Below are 15,424 nucleotides of genomic sequence, written 5' to 3' on the forward strand. Positions count from 1 at the left end.
TGCGTTCATTCATACATGAGATAGATAAGCTCAAATCAAAACAAAACTTGGGCAAGTTATGGAGGCGTAATCTAAAGACCAAAGTGCATGTAAAGCGTCTTTGTAAAATAGACACTGGACCAGCATTTAGAAGAAATTATACAAGACAGACAGAATAAAAAAATAAAAAAATAAGAGTAGAACTTGACCGGCAACACACATAAGACTTTTCTCTAGATTAGCTGATTTTCTCTGGGATTTGTTTTCTTCCTTCTTTTAAAACAAGGTGCGTCAGGAAGCCTGACAGAATAATAGTCAATATACTGTTAAATTGGTATACTTGGGATTTGGAAGTTGGGTCAACTGTTGTACATGTAGGCCTACAGCATTTCCTCTCTTTTTTACATCAGTGTGACTATCTAGTGTTTTCCTTTTACTGTTGTAAATATTGCCATGGTTATGTAGTCCAATTTCAATGCCGTTCTGTGATTGCCTAGTTTTTGTCTTACCAGTCACCAGCTACATTATTTTGAGTGGCTTTTTGAGCAGTCTAGTATCTTGTATTTTTGGTTGTATATTGCTTATCACGTTTTTTTGTTTTTTCTGTTGAATTGAATTGAATTAACTGTACAAAGTTGACTGTGGCCTACCATTTCCTCTTTTTTTCACAATATACAAAGTTGTCGTTCTGATGAATGTTTAATATCGGTCTCTGTTTTTTTTCTTTTTTCTTTCAAGGCCTACCAATTGGATATTTCCAAGCAATTACACGCCTACGAGGTGGAGTACCACGTTCTTCAAGAGGAGATGGCGCCCTCGCCTGTCCACCAGCGCTCCAGGGCGGTGACAGACATACAGAAGCTGGAGGGAGCCAATCGTAACTTGCGTCGTCATAACAATGAGCTGTTGGAGCAGCTCCAGGGAGCCCACACATCCATTCACAGTCAAGAGGCCATGATCCACAACCTGAGGGTAAGAATTCAAGCTTTTATTTTCAGTGTGATTTATTTATTTCCTGGTTTGGGAAGCCAATAATTTGTGTATTACTTTGTTTACAATTTAAAGGATAAAATGTGCTTGAAAGATCAGTTCTTGATTGTTAAATCATCAATACTTTAAGCCAATTGCTGCATGCACAAAATTGCTTTCTTTTTGCTTTTAATGTCAATCATTATTCTTTTTTCAATTATTAGAAAAATGAAGACAAACACAAATCTGAGATCCGCTCTCTCAACCTAGAGAGAGCGGCTCTGCTGAACACTGTCGCCAAACTCCGCAGCCTCCTCCCAAAAGACATCCTCCTGGAGGATGCCGGCATCAACTTTACCACCACCTCTATCCTGTCAGAGAGCTCCTTCGATGAAAAGGACTCCTCGCCGGACCAGAAGGCCGACAGCGGGACGGGAAATCTTTCCGGCTCCCAGACCTGCTCCCTGGACGAGCTCGACACGGAGGTAGCCTCCATCAACAAGAAGAAGAAGAAGTGGGGTCGTAACCATAGCAACGGGAGCTCCGGGAGTGAGATCAGCACGAGTGGGAGTAGCGAGATAGATATGCCGACCGATAACCTATCATGATGGGTCTCTCTCTTTTTGTGAGTTTTGCCGATACAGTCCGTTGAGTACTGCACGTTAGCATTTATATCTAGCGGCATGACATTGTTTATAGCTAGACGCTTGGTATTTAAAGATCTATTTAATGCAACATGCCTGGGGGCTTCTTGCACTTTAGCTCAAGATGTGACATCCGTGGTCTTGAGCTGTTTTCCGTTCTTATTTCAAGAAATGTTGTTTTATCATCGGTGTACTTCTCATACGGACTTCTGAAGAAGTTTGAAGAATTTGATACTTTAGAGTGTTTGTCGAATATCTCTCCCTCAAATCTACATTTGTTTGTGAACCAGCCTTGTAGTAAATGTGTTGCTGAGGTATATTCCAGTTTACTACTAAAAGAAATTAAAGGCTCTTTGAGAGAACAACATTTCCAGAAAAGAAAACAAAATCGAAACAGTCAAATACCTAGGCTTTGGACCAAACTATATGTAACAATGCAACATTATATTGTACATAACAGATAACAGTTTAGTGTCATGAAAGATGGAGAAATAAATTTGGATAAACCTTTACTTCACCGATCCATCCAAACTCATAATATGTGTGATTAGGCAATTGGAAGTTCCAATGCTTGGTTTTTTAACAGGCGTGGTGTAGCAAGAGGGGTATCTGGTTGTCTTCTGGGCCCAATTTCACAGTAAGCATGTAAGCACCAAAACTTGCTAAGCACAGAATAGTATTGCCTAGCAGAAACAGGTTACCATCTAAATTTACCTGAAGTTTGCATTTTTGTGGCTGGTGCCCCAAGAATTTTGCCAAGCAGTAATTTTTGCTTTTACAGCTTTATGAAATTGGGCCCTGTACACATTTGGCTCATTTTTCATGAAAGTTTTGCAGGTGATCTATTGAGACAGCCATTTTGGCACCAAATTGTGGTGAAAGTTTTGAAGGCTTTGCGCAGAAACTGATGTGCTCAGATTTCTCCCCGTTCAGTTTCTAGGGGAAGAATCCAGGTACAAATGCTAATGGAGTTTGGCTGAAACCAATCACTGGCATTCATTTGCATGTACTAGATCCAAGAAGCTGAAAGGGACAGCATTGTGTGTGTGGAAGTACCATGAATAGAAGTCAGTTTGTTTTGCCAAAAATGTAAAAAAAATCATTAATGTTCCTTAAACATTGAAAATGCAAACGAGTATTACTGAATTTGTTGCAGTTATTGGGCTGCATACAATAATATTAGGATAATTAAGATTGACTTATTTACTCAAACACATAACCATATAGCCATAATGTCAGTCTGTACGGATTTTATTTTTGAATTTTATCTCTGTTCAAGGAAAGATTTCAAGTTGTTCATTTGATCTTATTAGGTTCATTCTGTTTCTTATAAGAAGCTGGATATTATTTTAAAACTTAATCTCTGTTCAAGAAAAGATTTCAAACTGTTCATTTGATAGGTTCATTCTGTTTCTTATAAGAAGCTATTTTCAGTACTTGTTGAAAATTAAACCCGTATCTTATAATGTCCTTTCTTCCTTTTTCTCTGAGATGTTTACATTGATAATTTTTTCCCTTTAATAATGCCCAGAGAAAGTAGTATAATAAATGTATATTACAGATAAATGTGGATACTACTTCAATTGATGATGTAAAAACAGTCTTTGTATAAATTGTCACCATTGTACATACGTTAATCAGTTCAGTGCTTGCCAAATCTTTTGTACTCGCCGAATGTTGCAGCAATACACTGTCAAAGAATGTACACCAACAATGCATTAACATTAAACTACTTTAAATCTTGTTAGGGATATATACTGTTCCTGCAGGTAGATGTTGATAGGACCAAAAGAATTGGTTTAATATCGGAATCTTCCCCAAAGGAATCGTGATCTGGTTTGTTGTCTGGCCATGCAGCCTTGAACAATCCTGAACAAACAATCCACAATCAATGAAACAAACCCTTTTCACACTACTCTGTTCCCTGGGGTGGGGGGGGGGGTAACCCAGGGGAATAACGACCTGGCCCTTCCTTATTTGGATCCCTTTACCCCTGATCTACCCTGGGAAAAAGCTAACCCTGCACTGGAGTAGGGGTAAGCAGTAAAACTCTGGGGTATTCTTGAAACGTGCAACCAAAACCCTGTGGACAGGTATTTTAGCTTCATGGAATTGGACCTTGCAATGGTTGTTTCTAAAAAGGGTCCCCTCATTACACCACAGTATTACATGGTAGATGCAAGAGATTTTATTCAAGTGAAATAAAATCTTCTCTGAAATTTATTTTGGCAATCTTCAATTTCAATTTTATAGATAACTTAAGGTAATGAAGTGTTGCTTGCTTGCATTGTCAAACACAAGTTGTCTCCAAATGTGTTAGTTTTATTAAACAAGTGAAGAGAGGTCTAAAACATTTTAGTAATAATCTTTACTTAATTTAGACTAAGCCCAATGATGTAACCATAACAAATTATGAAACTTAAAAAGTTACATTTATTTTAGTGTCTGAAGTATAGGACTATTATTAGTTTGATGGGTAAAGTTGTTATGCCAAAAAGCCTTTTCCCCCGTAAGTATATTACTCTCATTTAGTTGTGTAAAATTGTCAGTCTTGGTTAACTTTATGGTGTTGTTTTGCCGACACATACAAACATTGCGGCCTCAGTTCTTAATATGTTCTTGAAATGATGATGTAGTCTTTTTTCCAGAGGGTATTTTGTTTGACTGAGCTTCTCTTTTTGGTTTTTTATTTTAAGCAGTCATTTCTGATTGTGCCAAGTGCTGATGAATAACCACCATGGAATGAGTCATGTAATGTCAAAAGAACCTGATAGTAACAGCTGGAATCAAGACTAATATAGGTATCCATAATGAAATAGTTGGGACAGAGTAATCCGAGTTAAACAAGAATATTAATACTAATGATTTTGGAGCGATGAATACATTCAAACTGGTTATTTTCAAAGAACATAGAAATAACCTGAAAATGCACTTGGTTGTCACCAATTGACAAAATATACCCTCCCTTCATATATTTCCATATCCTGGTCTTGACACTTGTGCCCTTAAGCAAGATACTTAAAGACACTGGACACTATTGGTAGTTGTCAAGGACCAGTCTTCTCACTTGGTGTATCTCAACATATGCATAAAATAACAAACCTGTGAAAATTCGAGCTTGATTGGTCGTCGAAGTTGCGAGATAATTATCGAAGTTGTGTGCTTTCATATGCTTGATTTCGAGACCTCAAATACAATCAAGCTCTCCCCATTACTCGTTACCAAGTGAGGTTTTGAAAAGGGGCATAGAAATGGCAATCAAGTTTCTTACCTAGCATTATTATCCAAACCTGTTTAGAAAAGTTGAAGTTAAAACACCCTTTGAATGGCAACGATAAGTGTGTGCTAAAAATTCCAAGTAATGATTTTTGGTGGTTTTCTTTTCCATCAAGTTTAAATCTGTCAAAATTGCAACATTTATGGACAAATTTTCAAATTGAACTGTGATTATTTTTGCTGATGTTTATTTTTATAGTAATGTTAAGTTCCCTTCCGTTGTTTGTTTAATAATATCCCATCAAGTTTAAGAAGGCCTCATTTGGTAAGTCATACCAGACTCAAAGAGAATATTTTCCTGGAAATGAATCACTCAAAATTAATTGTTTTAGGCCTTTGTTATAATTGTGATGTTTCATTTTGAGTAATTGCAAAGACAATATTTATTTTGATAATAGCGTTAAAATTTTGTTTCACATTTAAAAGCTATGGCTGGATCCATTTAATGTTTGTAAAAAATGATGAAATATGTTGTATAAATAGAGTAATAGATTTGTTTTGTACTTACTAATTACGTTATTAGCAACATGTCTGGTTTAAAACCTGTTGTTTCAAATTAATTTTACAATATTTGAATTTACAATGTATGAGGGAAACAGTGCAAAATTTACAATTAGTTTGATTAATAATCAGCCTTGTAGAACTTCTACCATGGCGCGGCCATCTTTCTTTATTTTGCACCCTGAGTGTGTATCATGAATACTGAGAGGAAACCATAAAATGGATATTTGGGACCAGACTATTGTCCCCCATCATAGCCTCACATTGGTTGTATTGTGTTTCAAGACCTTGACACACAAGGCGACTTTTGAAGGCAACTTGGAGGTGACTAACTGCAGTGCATGCTAGAGGGCCACTTTGAGTGCAAATTAGTATTTTTTCAAAAAATGCCTTATGATTCACAAGAAAACTATAAGAAAATTTAAAAACCTGCAAACACGGGTTACCAGGCAACATCCCATGAAGTTTACATGGTTGGGTCTGGTGCCCTACTCTATTTATTTTTAAAAAAATTTTGCTTAGCAAACAAGATTGATTGAGCAGTATTTTCTGCTAAAAAGCTTTATGAAATTGGGCCCTGGTCGTGACACTTGTTTCCATGAGCAAGATTATTGAAGGTGAATTTATTTGATGAAAGTGTATTGTTAAATGAAGAAAACGTGACCACAAAGAATGTAGGAATCTGTCAATGCTTATCACTGATTAATTTTATACAAATCAGTTGTAGAAAGCATCTTAAGTTCCCCTGTGTTTGTGTCACTCTAAACAAAAGTGAGTTATATACTTTTAGAATGTTATTTTTCAAAAAAACAGCTTTCTGTTGTTATGTCAGAACTACTTTAATGAATAAGATTAATGAAGTGTTAGGCTGGATAATAGACTGAAATAAATCCAATAAACAAAAGTTAAAAGCTATTATGTATTGTGTCATGGTATTGTGTGGTTTGTTGTTGGATGGATCATATTTTTGTTATTTTGTTAAACATTTTTGATGAATAATTAAAAATTTACTACAATAGGCAAACTCCAGATAAACATGCAGATATGACAGGAGATTCTCCCCCCCCCCTCATGTTGTGTGTTAGCACCCTCATTTGAATAAACTTTCTTCCAATCATGGCGTTTAGAGCTATCTGAAGGAAAGACAATACAACTTTATAGCCAATACTATAATTGTCTTCAATTTAACAAAAAGTGATTATTTTATAAAAAGGGATCACCCCAGATTTATTAATTTACATTGTAAATTTTGATCAAAATATTGTCTTCTAAAAGAAGTTAACTAGATCACAAAAGAGTATTCCTTCCCCTGGCACAAAATGACTACTCTTTGTGGAATATTATTCCATCGACTTGGGATGTTTTTTCCTCTCCTTTCTTTCAACCATTTCCCAGTAGAAACTTATTTTAAAATGCCTAGGAGGGTTCTGTACAGCCTGGACTTGATGGCACTCTCGGGTCGACAGTAAGGAATGCCAGACACCTCAGCCCTCCATGGCAAAACTGAAAAAGAATTACATTTGAGAAAAGCAAGAACAGAGATGAGCCGTTTGATTCAATTTATAAAAACGGGATAATAAGGACATATTCTGTCTATGCATAAACTGCATAGAAACTGAGGAGTGAACAGTGCCTTCAACTTACCAATAAACTATCATAAGAAAATTAAAATACATTTTTTTTTCGTAATGGCAGTTTTGCCATAGAAAGGCAAATACTCTTCAATATACCGGATGAAATAAGTTCTTTCTGTGAGCCGTACTTGTTAATAATGGTTCAAAACTGGGCTCTTTTTAATGAAATATTATTGCAAGTTCTTTTTTTTCTTCACTTTTTTGTTAAATTACTTTTTTTTCAAACAACCTGACAGCTATCTCGTTTATTATTAGTGCCGTACTAGTTATTTTCAACCGCATGGTGGCGCTGTTTAAATTGGGCAGTGAGAAATATCAACGCCCAGAATGTCAGAACTGTGTACACTTCCGTCTAACATTTGATACTATTTCCTTGTCTTTTGTGTTGTTTGGGAGGGTGAAAGGTAAGTCAATTGATGTTGTGTATTATTTCCGCACTGTGGTTGTACCTTTATGCTTTCCATGTGTGCTTGTTGAAGGTCTCAAACTTGCGAACATGGGTAAGAAAATTGTTGCTTTCTGATTTGATTTTGCTGGACCGCCGTACGTGCTTGTCAGTCCACCATTGTAAAACACAGTTCTGAGTGACTCATTGAAAGTGCACGTACTGTTGTTGCTGTTACAGGGAGAGAGAACTGTTCATATAAATATAAATTATGTATTGTAAAATTTAGCTTAAATGTTTTCTTTATTTTCTGTAGCGCAGTTAGCTGAGGCTTATCCTGGTAAATTTCATTATAGTAAACCATGCACATGATCATCCATGGGTCCTTCCCTCCAATGGTTTGGCTTCCCAGCATGTTCAAATTCATTATCATCATCATCTTCCTATACTGTGCAGAAACCTCCTCTGGAGTATACTCGCACATTGGTTGAGGTGCAAACTAGCAGGTGCAGACATAAACTCAATACATAAAAAGATACGCATGTATTTAGTATTATGACTGTGTGTACGTTGCTGTTGTTAATGTTGTGTTTTTATGAATGATTGAATTATTTTTTATTTTTTTATGTTAACTTAATTTGTTAAGCCTTTAAAAAAAAAAGTACTCTCTGTTCGTTTCATTTTGTTGTTTTGTTTTGGTGTAACTTAAAACATCAACAACAGGCAAAGGAAAGAGAAAGTTCAAACTTTTGGGCATTATGCCACATTGGTATGTACATACTACAGATCATGGACTCGGTCAAGCAATGTATTGCCCCATATAGTAGTCTAACAGTAACACAGACTAACTTGCACGGTGTCTGTAAATTATCTTTAAAGTTTGACTTGGTGTGTCTACATGACCAGATGACTGAGGTGTAATGTTGAGATGAATGAATGAGTAAACATTGGTTTAATGTTTTGTGTGGCATTTGTAATATTTCTTGTCATACATGTACATAAATGTAAGATTTATAATTGGTGAAGAAAATTTGGAACATTCTTAACAGCTTGTTGTTAGACTTTTATTCTGCACCTGCGTCAATTGAAACTTTCTCAAAATGCCATGTAAGTTTTGCTTGTTATGATTTATACCGTACGTATTATACAATTTTAATTTAGAACCAGCCGGAGAGGATCAGGAAACCAACCTGACAAGTGGCAAAATGGCCGCCGCCACTGTCACACTCGAGGATGCCCTATCCAACGTGGATCTCCTGGAGGAATTACCACTCCCAGACCAACAGCCATGTATTGAAGCTACGGCCGTCTCCATTACGTACCAAGCCAACTTTGACACCAACTTTGAAGATAGGACGGCTTACGTGACGGGAATGTCCAAGTATATCGAGGAAGCAACTGTTCATTCTGAACTGGTAAATATAATTAAAACTGATTATTTTGTCATGTTCACATTGACAAGTTTGTAGGTGAACTTCAGACCTGAAATTTGACCTTTGAAATGGCAAGGCTATTTTCATTTTGCAAAGGGTACTTCCATTGAAAATCCTTAATGCTAATTATAGGAAAACTTTTAAAGGGGGCACCAAGGCCAAGACAAGGGGCAATGGAGGCCAAGGCTTGCCTATAATTCCAGGCCAGAACTTTGGATTCAATTTGTATATTTGCACCCATGGAAACTGACTGGTAATTGCATATATGTCACAGGCCTTTACCAGAAATCTTGTTTACTATGATTTTCCTGCTTTGATATGTTGAAATTAGTTGTACCAATTTCTGCATAGCAAGTCATGATAATCGTTCGATGAGACAGGTTGCTGATTTCCTGTGACCAGTACCATGAACTTGCCTTTTGATTGTTTCTGTAATGTGTGCAACAGGGTGCGCAATATGTATCTCTCATTGTTGGTCTTGTTCAGAAAATCAAAGAAAGCTGCATATAGGCTATGTGTACATCTTGGTGCAGTTTTGAATAACTTTAATTGTGAAATACTAAGATGATATCTTGCTAGCACAATATATATGGGTGGGTTGCGATACGCGTCATTGATCGCCAGTTTTGATGTATCAACTCTGGAAATGTGTACGTGCTGCACTGACTCTTAACCAATGGTAGCTCTCATCAAATATGGCGGCCGATGACGCGTTTTGCAATCCATCTATACTAATGACAGATAAACTTGTTGTACATTGCACAAATTAGTTTTTATCCATACATGGGCCATTCCAAAGGGATAACTTTGTAAGATAGGCATGTGAGATCGAGACAAAAGGAACTATTTTGTTACAGTCTTTTCCTTTACATTTTAAACATGTTTGTAATTGTTCCTATTTAAAAAAAAAAAAAATCATTGACCTCTAGGAATTACAAGGTCATTTGAAATTTGTTACGTATGTAACAAAAGACAGACATATGGCCTGGAAAGTAAAGAAAAAATTTGAAAACAATTACAAAACATTGTGTTAGTAACTTTTCTGACTCTTAAAGATTGTAAGCAATAAAATTGAGATGTTGCTGTGGGTATTAGGGCAATAAAAATGGGGGAAAAGTCACGTTCAAACACTGGACAGACAATTTGTGACAAAATTCTGTCTTTGTTTGTACGTAACCATTTGTTTTAAAAACTTAAATTTCTTAAATAGCAGGGAAGAAAATTTCTTAATTTTGGCTGGTAACTATCCCGAAGGGTCTGTAGAATTGGTATCTGGACAACATTGGGCAATACATTTATTTTAGTATAACTTCTATCAAATGATAACCAAAATACGTACGTATAAATCTTGAAGACTTATCCTTCCAGTTTCTTAAATACTCGGTCATTTACCTTTTTTTTGTTAACCACAATCCTCATGTGCTTCTGAATGTACACAGACAAAAATACATAACAACATACTTCATTTTGTTACTACTATCAAACATTCCCCTCCCATATCACACTTTTGTGTCCATTAGTGTGGAATTGCCCACATGTGTATTGTTTCATTGTAACTTCAAAATCACTTTTTTGATAACTTGAACTTGCATTAAACATTGCTTATTTTCCCTAGTAGCCACAATCAAAATCTGTCTTCTTACTTGTACTACATTGTGTACATGGGAGGTGCTTTTCATTACCAGAATCTGAAGTTTTATTTTTAATTTTAGACCAAGAAAGTAGCATTTGAAACATTGGTTAGAACCAATGTTTCAAGTGCTACTTTCTTGGTTTTTATGGAATTTTGGGTGTGTGAGTACGTAGGCCTAGATGCATTGATATTGACATATGTAACTGTATGTACATACCTTGATTGATGACTGTTCCTATTCACTAATATGGAACATGCATTCTCACAGAGCCTACCAGCAGCCTTGAAAAAAATGGGTCTAGAGGATGTTGTTGCCTATTTAAGTGTCAAAAGTAGAGAGGACATTGTGAGTTTTTGTTTTGTGGCAAGATGCAAGAATACAAACTAATAAAAGTGCCTGATGACTAGTTTCCAAACAAACCCACTCAAAAGCATGGGCAATGGGAGACTTTTAGACGGTCCTTTTTCTCGGCAGTTCTCTGACATACGCGCACAATACTGAGCATATACACGCACACTTAGACCCTCAGCTTCTCAAAAGTCTCCCATTCACCGACATGAATGATGTTCCAAACTTGTATTGTCAGATTAATGAAATCATAACACATCCCTTTTTGTTATGGCTGATGAATTTATTTATTTTTTATCAAACCCCAATGCTTCTTAATTTGCACAGTTAACCACACTGATTTGCATTACAGTTGCTTATAAAATATTTTGGTTTTACTCCAATAGGGCCTATGAACTCCAAATTTATTTTGAAAGCTAGGCACAATAGGCTAGAGCATAAAGGCAATGGTGGCAATTGCCTCCTTGTCCCTGTTCACTCATTGCCTTGATGCCTGTACAAAGTCACATTTTCCTCAGTGAGGTGAACTTTTTGCCTTGCCTCTTCAAGAATAAACTATCAGGCCTAGTACAGTATGAACTGGTTCTTCCCAATGTATTTCATTATTTTATTTTTTAAGACGACAACAATTAATGGAATGTTTTCATTGTGTCAGAGGACGTTTGAGTCTTTTAAAAGTAAAATGACATGTCTGAAATAATAAGCTGCATATATCCTGTGTTCACACTACTGCTGATTTCCAGGTTGTATCATTAACTTGGGTGTAATCCCTGGCTATACAGCAGAAACAGGTTGATTGGCTTTTGACTGGCATCCCAACAAAGATAATGACAAAATGCAGTAGACTGCCAACATTAGGGCTACATACATGTACAGCTCGGTTGGTTAGAGTGCTGGCTCGTTAATCCAGCAGTCGCAGGTTCAAAGCCTGTTCGAGTCAAGCTTTCTTTCCTCGACCCAAAATTATTGGATCGGTCGTGTTGGTCTTTGAAAAGCGTTTGTAACTGTTTTTAATAAAATGCATATGGGTAGAAAGATGTTGTAAAAGTAGAATACAATGATCCACACGAACACGCCTCGAAATTGCACGGTTTTCCTTTTACCGACTACCACGGGCGGCCATTAATGGGAGTCAAATTTTTGACTCCCATAAATGGCCGACCAAGTTAGTTCGCAAAGTAAAAGGAAAACCACGCAATTTCAAGGCAAATTTGTGTGGATCATTATATTCTACTTTTAAAACATCTTTCCAACCATTTTTTATGCATTTTATAACAAACGGTTATAAACGCTTTTATAGACCAACTCTTCCGATCCAAGGCAACGTGTTCCTTTAAGTGCTTTATTTCCTGATAAAAGTAAAACACATTGAGAATTGATAAGACGTACCATTTCAATATTCTAAGATGGTTTGCGGATGTAGGTATTAGTGAGATCCTGAAGTCTGTCATTCAAAAGAAATGAAATATTATTGAAAGGGGTTTACAGAGCATACATGTACATCCCTGAAGGAAACAACAAGGAAACTGAGCACATTTGTATGGGTGGGAACACAATGCTGTACTTGCAATAATAACCGACTCTGTTTCTGTAATGCACACTGGCTGGCTCATAAGGCATGCAGGATCCATGGAGCTTTTGTTCGTGTTGCTTTCATTTGGCTGGTTTTATATCCCTCAACAAATCTGCATAAAGTCATCTATACATAATGCCTCATACAAAAGGAAGTTTTGTTGTCAGTCATTAAAGCCTGGTTTTGCATGATTCGAATTGTACCTCAAGGGGGGGGGGGGTCCCTTTCTCCTTTTCATTTGGAAACTAAAAAAGTAAAGATTGGTTGCAGGGGAGAAATATTGCATGCTGGGACAGTATATTTCACCATTTTTGGAGCTCATAATTTTTGGAGTTCATATTTGAACATCATTTTGAAGAAATTGTTTGAGCTTCTTGAGTACATTTTCCTTTCAAAAAAGTATTGTCACAAGGAAGCCATGACTTGACAAAGACAACAATGGTTCTCGCAACAAGCACCATTATTTGTTGCTTTCTTTTTAGAAAATAGGATTTAAATAATTTTCTGTGAACCGCAAAACCCTCAGCTGTAAGCCGCCACCAATAATCTGCCACTATGCTGGAATCTTGGAACACTCAAACTTTACCAACCGAGCCCAAAACAATGATTAGCAATAGTGATTAACAATTGTGAGCCACATTTGTATTAAAAGACAACAGTTGGAATCAGGATTACACAATTGCCCCGAAAAAAAAAAAGATTTTGAGTGGGATTTACACTACCATCTGACCCTCTCTGTATGGGGGAAATGAACGATGCGTGGTAGGTGCATGCCTGTGCACACTACGCAATGGAATGTTGTGTGAATATAGCCGTCCAATGATGGCAAAAAAATAGAGTGTGCTCCAAAGATGATGGTTTTTGTAAACGTCCATCGTAAGCCAGTTTGGAAGCTAAAGTGTCATATATAATTGTCCATATAGGTCCCCTTTATTAAATTTTGGAGCTCGAGGGCAATATATTGCAAAATAAAGGATGATACGTGACTTATGTCATACCAATCAACTACGTGGATCTGGGTGTGTATATAATACCGGCATGATATTCTTCCTACTTTATTCTTTTTAACGCTTTTTTTTTTTTGCCCTTTTAAAAATCTGAAAAGTGTGCTGGAATAGCCAGAAATGTATATTAGAGGCACACTGAGTATACTAGGTCAGTCCTTGTACTCGATCAAATATTCCTGCTTTTTTCCAAGGACCAATCATGCCTGATATTACTTATAAACATATGAATACATGATGTTTGAATGGAATGTTGTTTTATTTACAGAATAAACTGTTGGAAGAAGGAGAGAGCTATGCAGTCAACCTGTACACATGGAGAAGCTGCTCCAGGGCTATGCCTGCCGTAAGTTCATCCACAGAATCACAGAAAGGTTTCAGACATTTGTCAGACAAACAATTATATATTTACATGTATATATTTTTATTCTCTTTGTTAGTTTTTTTAAATGTAAATTTGTTATTTGAGGCATTGCATGGTAAGGTATCAATATATATTTGGTTTGCGGTAACACCATGTGTGTATCTACTTGCCAGGTAGAGTTTGTTCTTGGAGAACTGTCTTGCTTAATTCTACTACCGTGGAGTAGATTGTTCGGGGTGTTCGGGACTTCTCAGTTCTGAAAAGAACTGTCCTGCTTATTAACTATTACCTGGGCGAATGGTACAGAAATAGACTGGGACTACTACTTTAGCTTATAGGATCGCAATTAACTGTACTGCGGTAGTAGAGTTAAGCAAGAGAGTTCTCTAAAAACAAACTCTACCTGGCAAGTAGATACACACATGGTGTTACCACAAACCATATTAAATTTGTTATTGTCATTTCTAGAGAGCACTACAATGTTTGATGTTTTGGTTTTTTAATTGGCTGACTGAATAAATTATAATTCTAATTCTAATCTCAGTTTAGCTTTCACCAGCCGTAAAGGGATTACATCAAGTATCAAGTATCAAGTAATAATTACAAAAAGCGGAACACAATTTTTGTTATTGTGAGCAGTGTCTTTGGTTGCTGTAGAGAAAGAACATTTCGTTGCAAAACTCTGAATGTTTATTAGGACAAAGACAAGAGCATGCAAATTCAAACACAGCATAAAGCTATGTAAGGACATAAAGTTGCTTAGCACAAACTACTTTTACTCAGCAATAATATATCACCATTTATGGTTTGATTCCCCAGATAAGTTTGCTAATTTTGTTTGAATGTCTGAGATCCTGTGACTGAGCTTTTTATTTTTAGCGTTAGTGCGGCATTCTTTTTTTGGTTAACCATTTCACCTTTTTGTCATCAGATCAAATCAAATGACCAGAGCAACCGTGTGGAGATCTATCAGAAGTTTGTGGAGGTCATTGAACCCGAGGTCACCAAACTGGTCAACTTCATGTACTTCCAGGTATGTAATATGAAAGGCACTGGACACTTTTGGTAATGACTCGAAGTAGTTGTTAGCATAAAAACTTACTTGATAATGAGCAATGGAGAGCTGTTGATAATATAAAACATTGTGAGAAACAACAGGTCAGATCCTTCTAAAGTAACAGAGTTTTTGAGAAAGAGGTCATTTCTGACTCAAATATTAAAAGAGTTCAGACCTGAAGCCTTTTTTAGGCATCTGAAAACACACCAATTTGTGCAACAAGGATATTTTTTCTTTCCAACTTCGATGACCAATAGAAACATGAAGTAGAAACTCGCGCAGCAAAAGTGCAAAATTGGCTGTTAAGCAGCATGTATGAAATTGGGCCATTGCTCAGCAAAGAAAAGTATTGTTTAACAGAAAATTGCATTCAGTTTACATTGTTGTGACTGGTGCCCCACCCAATTTTCGCTTAGCCAAGCAAATTTGTCAAGCAGTATTTTTGAACCTAATTTATACTGATCCCCAGGTGTAGTAACTGGCATAAAGCAATATTCATAAATACCTCGGACAGTTTAGCTATTCCTATTGATGGAGAGCGCGTCACGTGGGTGTATATAAACCTTTGTTTATGACTAGTAAAAAGTGTTGAAACATGGGCGTGACACGCGAGCTTGCACCTG

The 15,424-nt window shown here is 36.5% G+C and overlaps 2 protein-coding genes across 6 annotated transcripts in view; both read left to right on the top strand.

The window, feature by feature from the left end:
• LOC117293347 (TBC1 domain family member 1-like) overlaps positions 1–4,650 on the top strand; it is a 62,815-nt gene extending 58,165 nt beyond the window's left edge. For both annotated transcript variants that reach the window (XM_033775633.1, XM_033775634.1), the window contains 2 exons: positions 718–951; positions 1,173–4,650. In XM_033775633.1, coding sequence (XP_033631524.1) covers positions 718–951; positions 1,173–1,556 — 618 coding nt within the window. In that variant the 3' untranslated portion in view covers positions 1,557–4,650. The remainder of the gene's footprint in view (positions 1–717; positions 952–1,172) is intronic.
• Positions 4,651–7,325: 2,675 nt separating this feature from the next.
• The window catches only part of LOC117293351 (cytoplasmic FMR1-interacting protein 2-like), a 32,435-nt gene continuing 24,336 nt past the window's right edge, over positions 7,326–15,424 (top strand). Inside the window, exons 1-4 of one of the 4 annotated variants that reach the window (XM_033775641.1) lie at positions 7,326–7,407; positions 8,550–8,803; positions 13,649–13,726; positions 14,676–14,777. In XM_033775641.1, the coding sequence (XP_033631532.1) occupies positions 8,594–8,803; positions 13,649–13,726; positions 14,676–14,777 (390 nt within the window). In that variant the 5' untranslated portion in view covers positions 7,326–7,407; positions 8,550–8,593. Of the gene's footprint in view, positions 7,408–7,442; positions 7,504–8,243; positions 8,329–8,372; positions 8,393–8,549; positions 8,804–13,648; positions 13,727–14,675; positions 14,778–15,424 lie in introns of those variants that run through there. The other 3 variants (XM_033775639.1, XM_033775640.1, XM_033775642.1) reach the window with 3 other exon arrangements.

The sequence above is a fragment of the Asterias rubens genome, chromosome 8 (assembly GCF_902459465.1).
Source record: "Asterias rubens chromosome 8, eAstRub1.3, whole genome shotgun sequence".
In the NCBI taxonomy this organism is placed as follows: Eukaryota; Metazoa; Echinodermata; class Asteroidea; order Forcipulatida; family Asteriidae; genus Asterias; species Asterias rubens.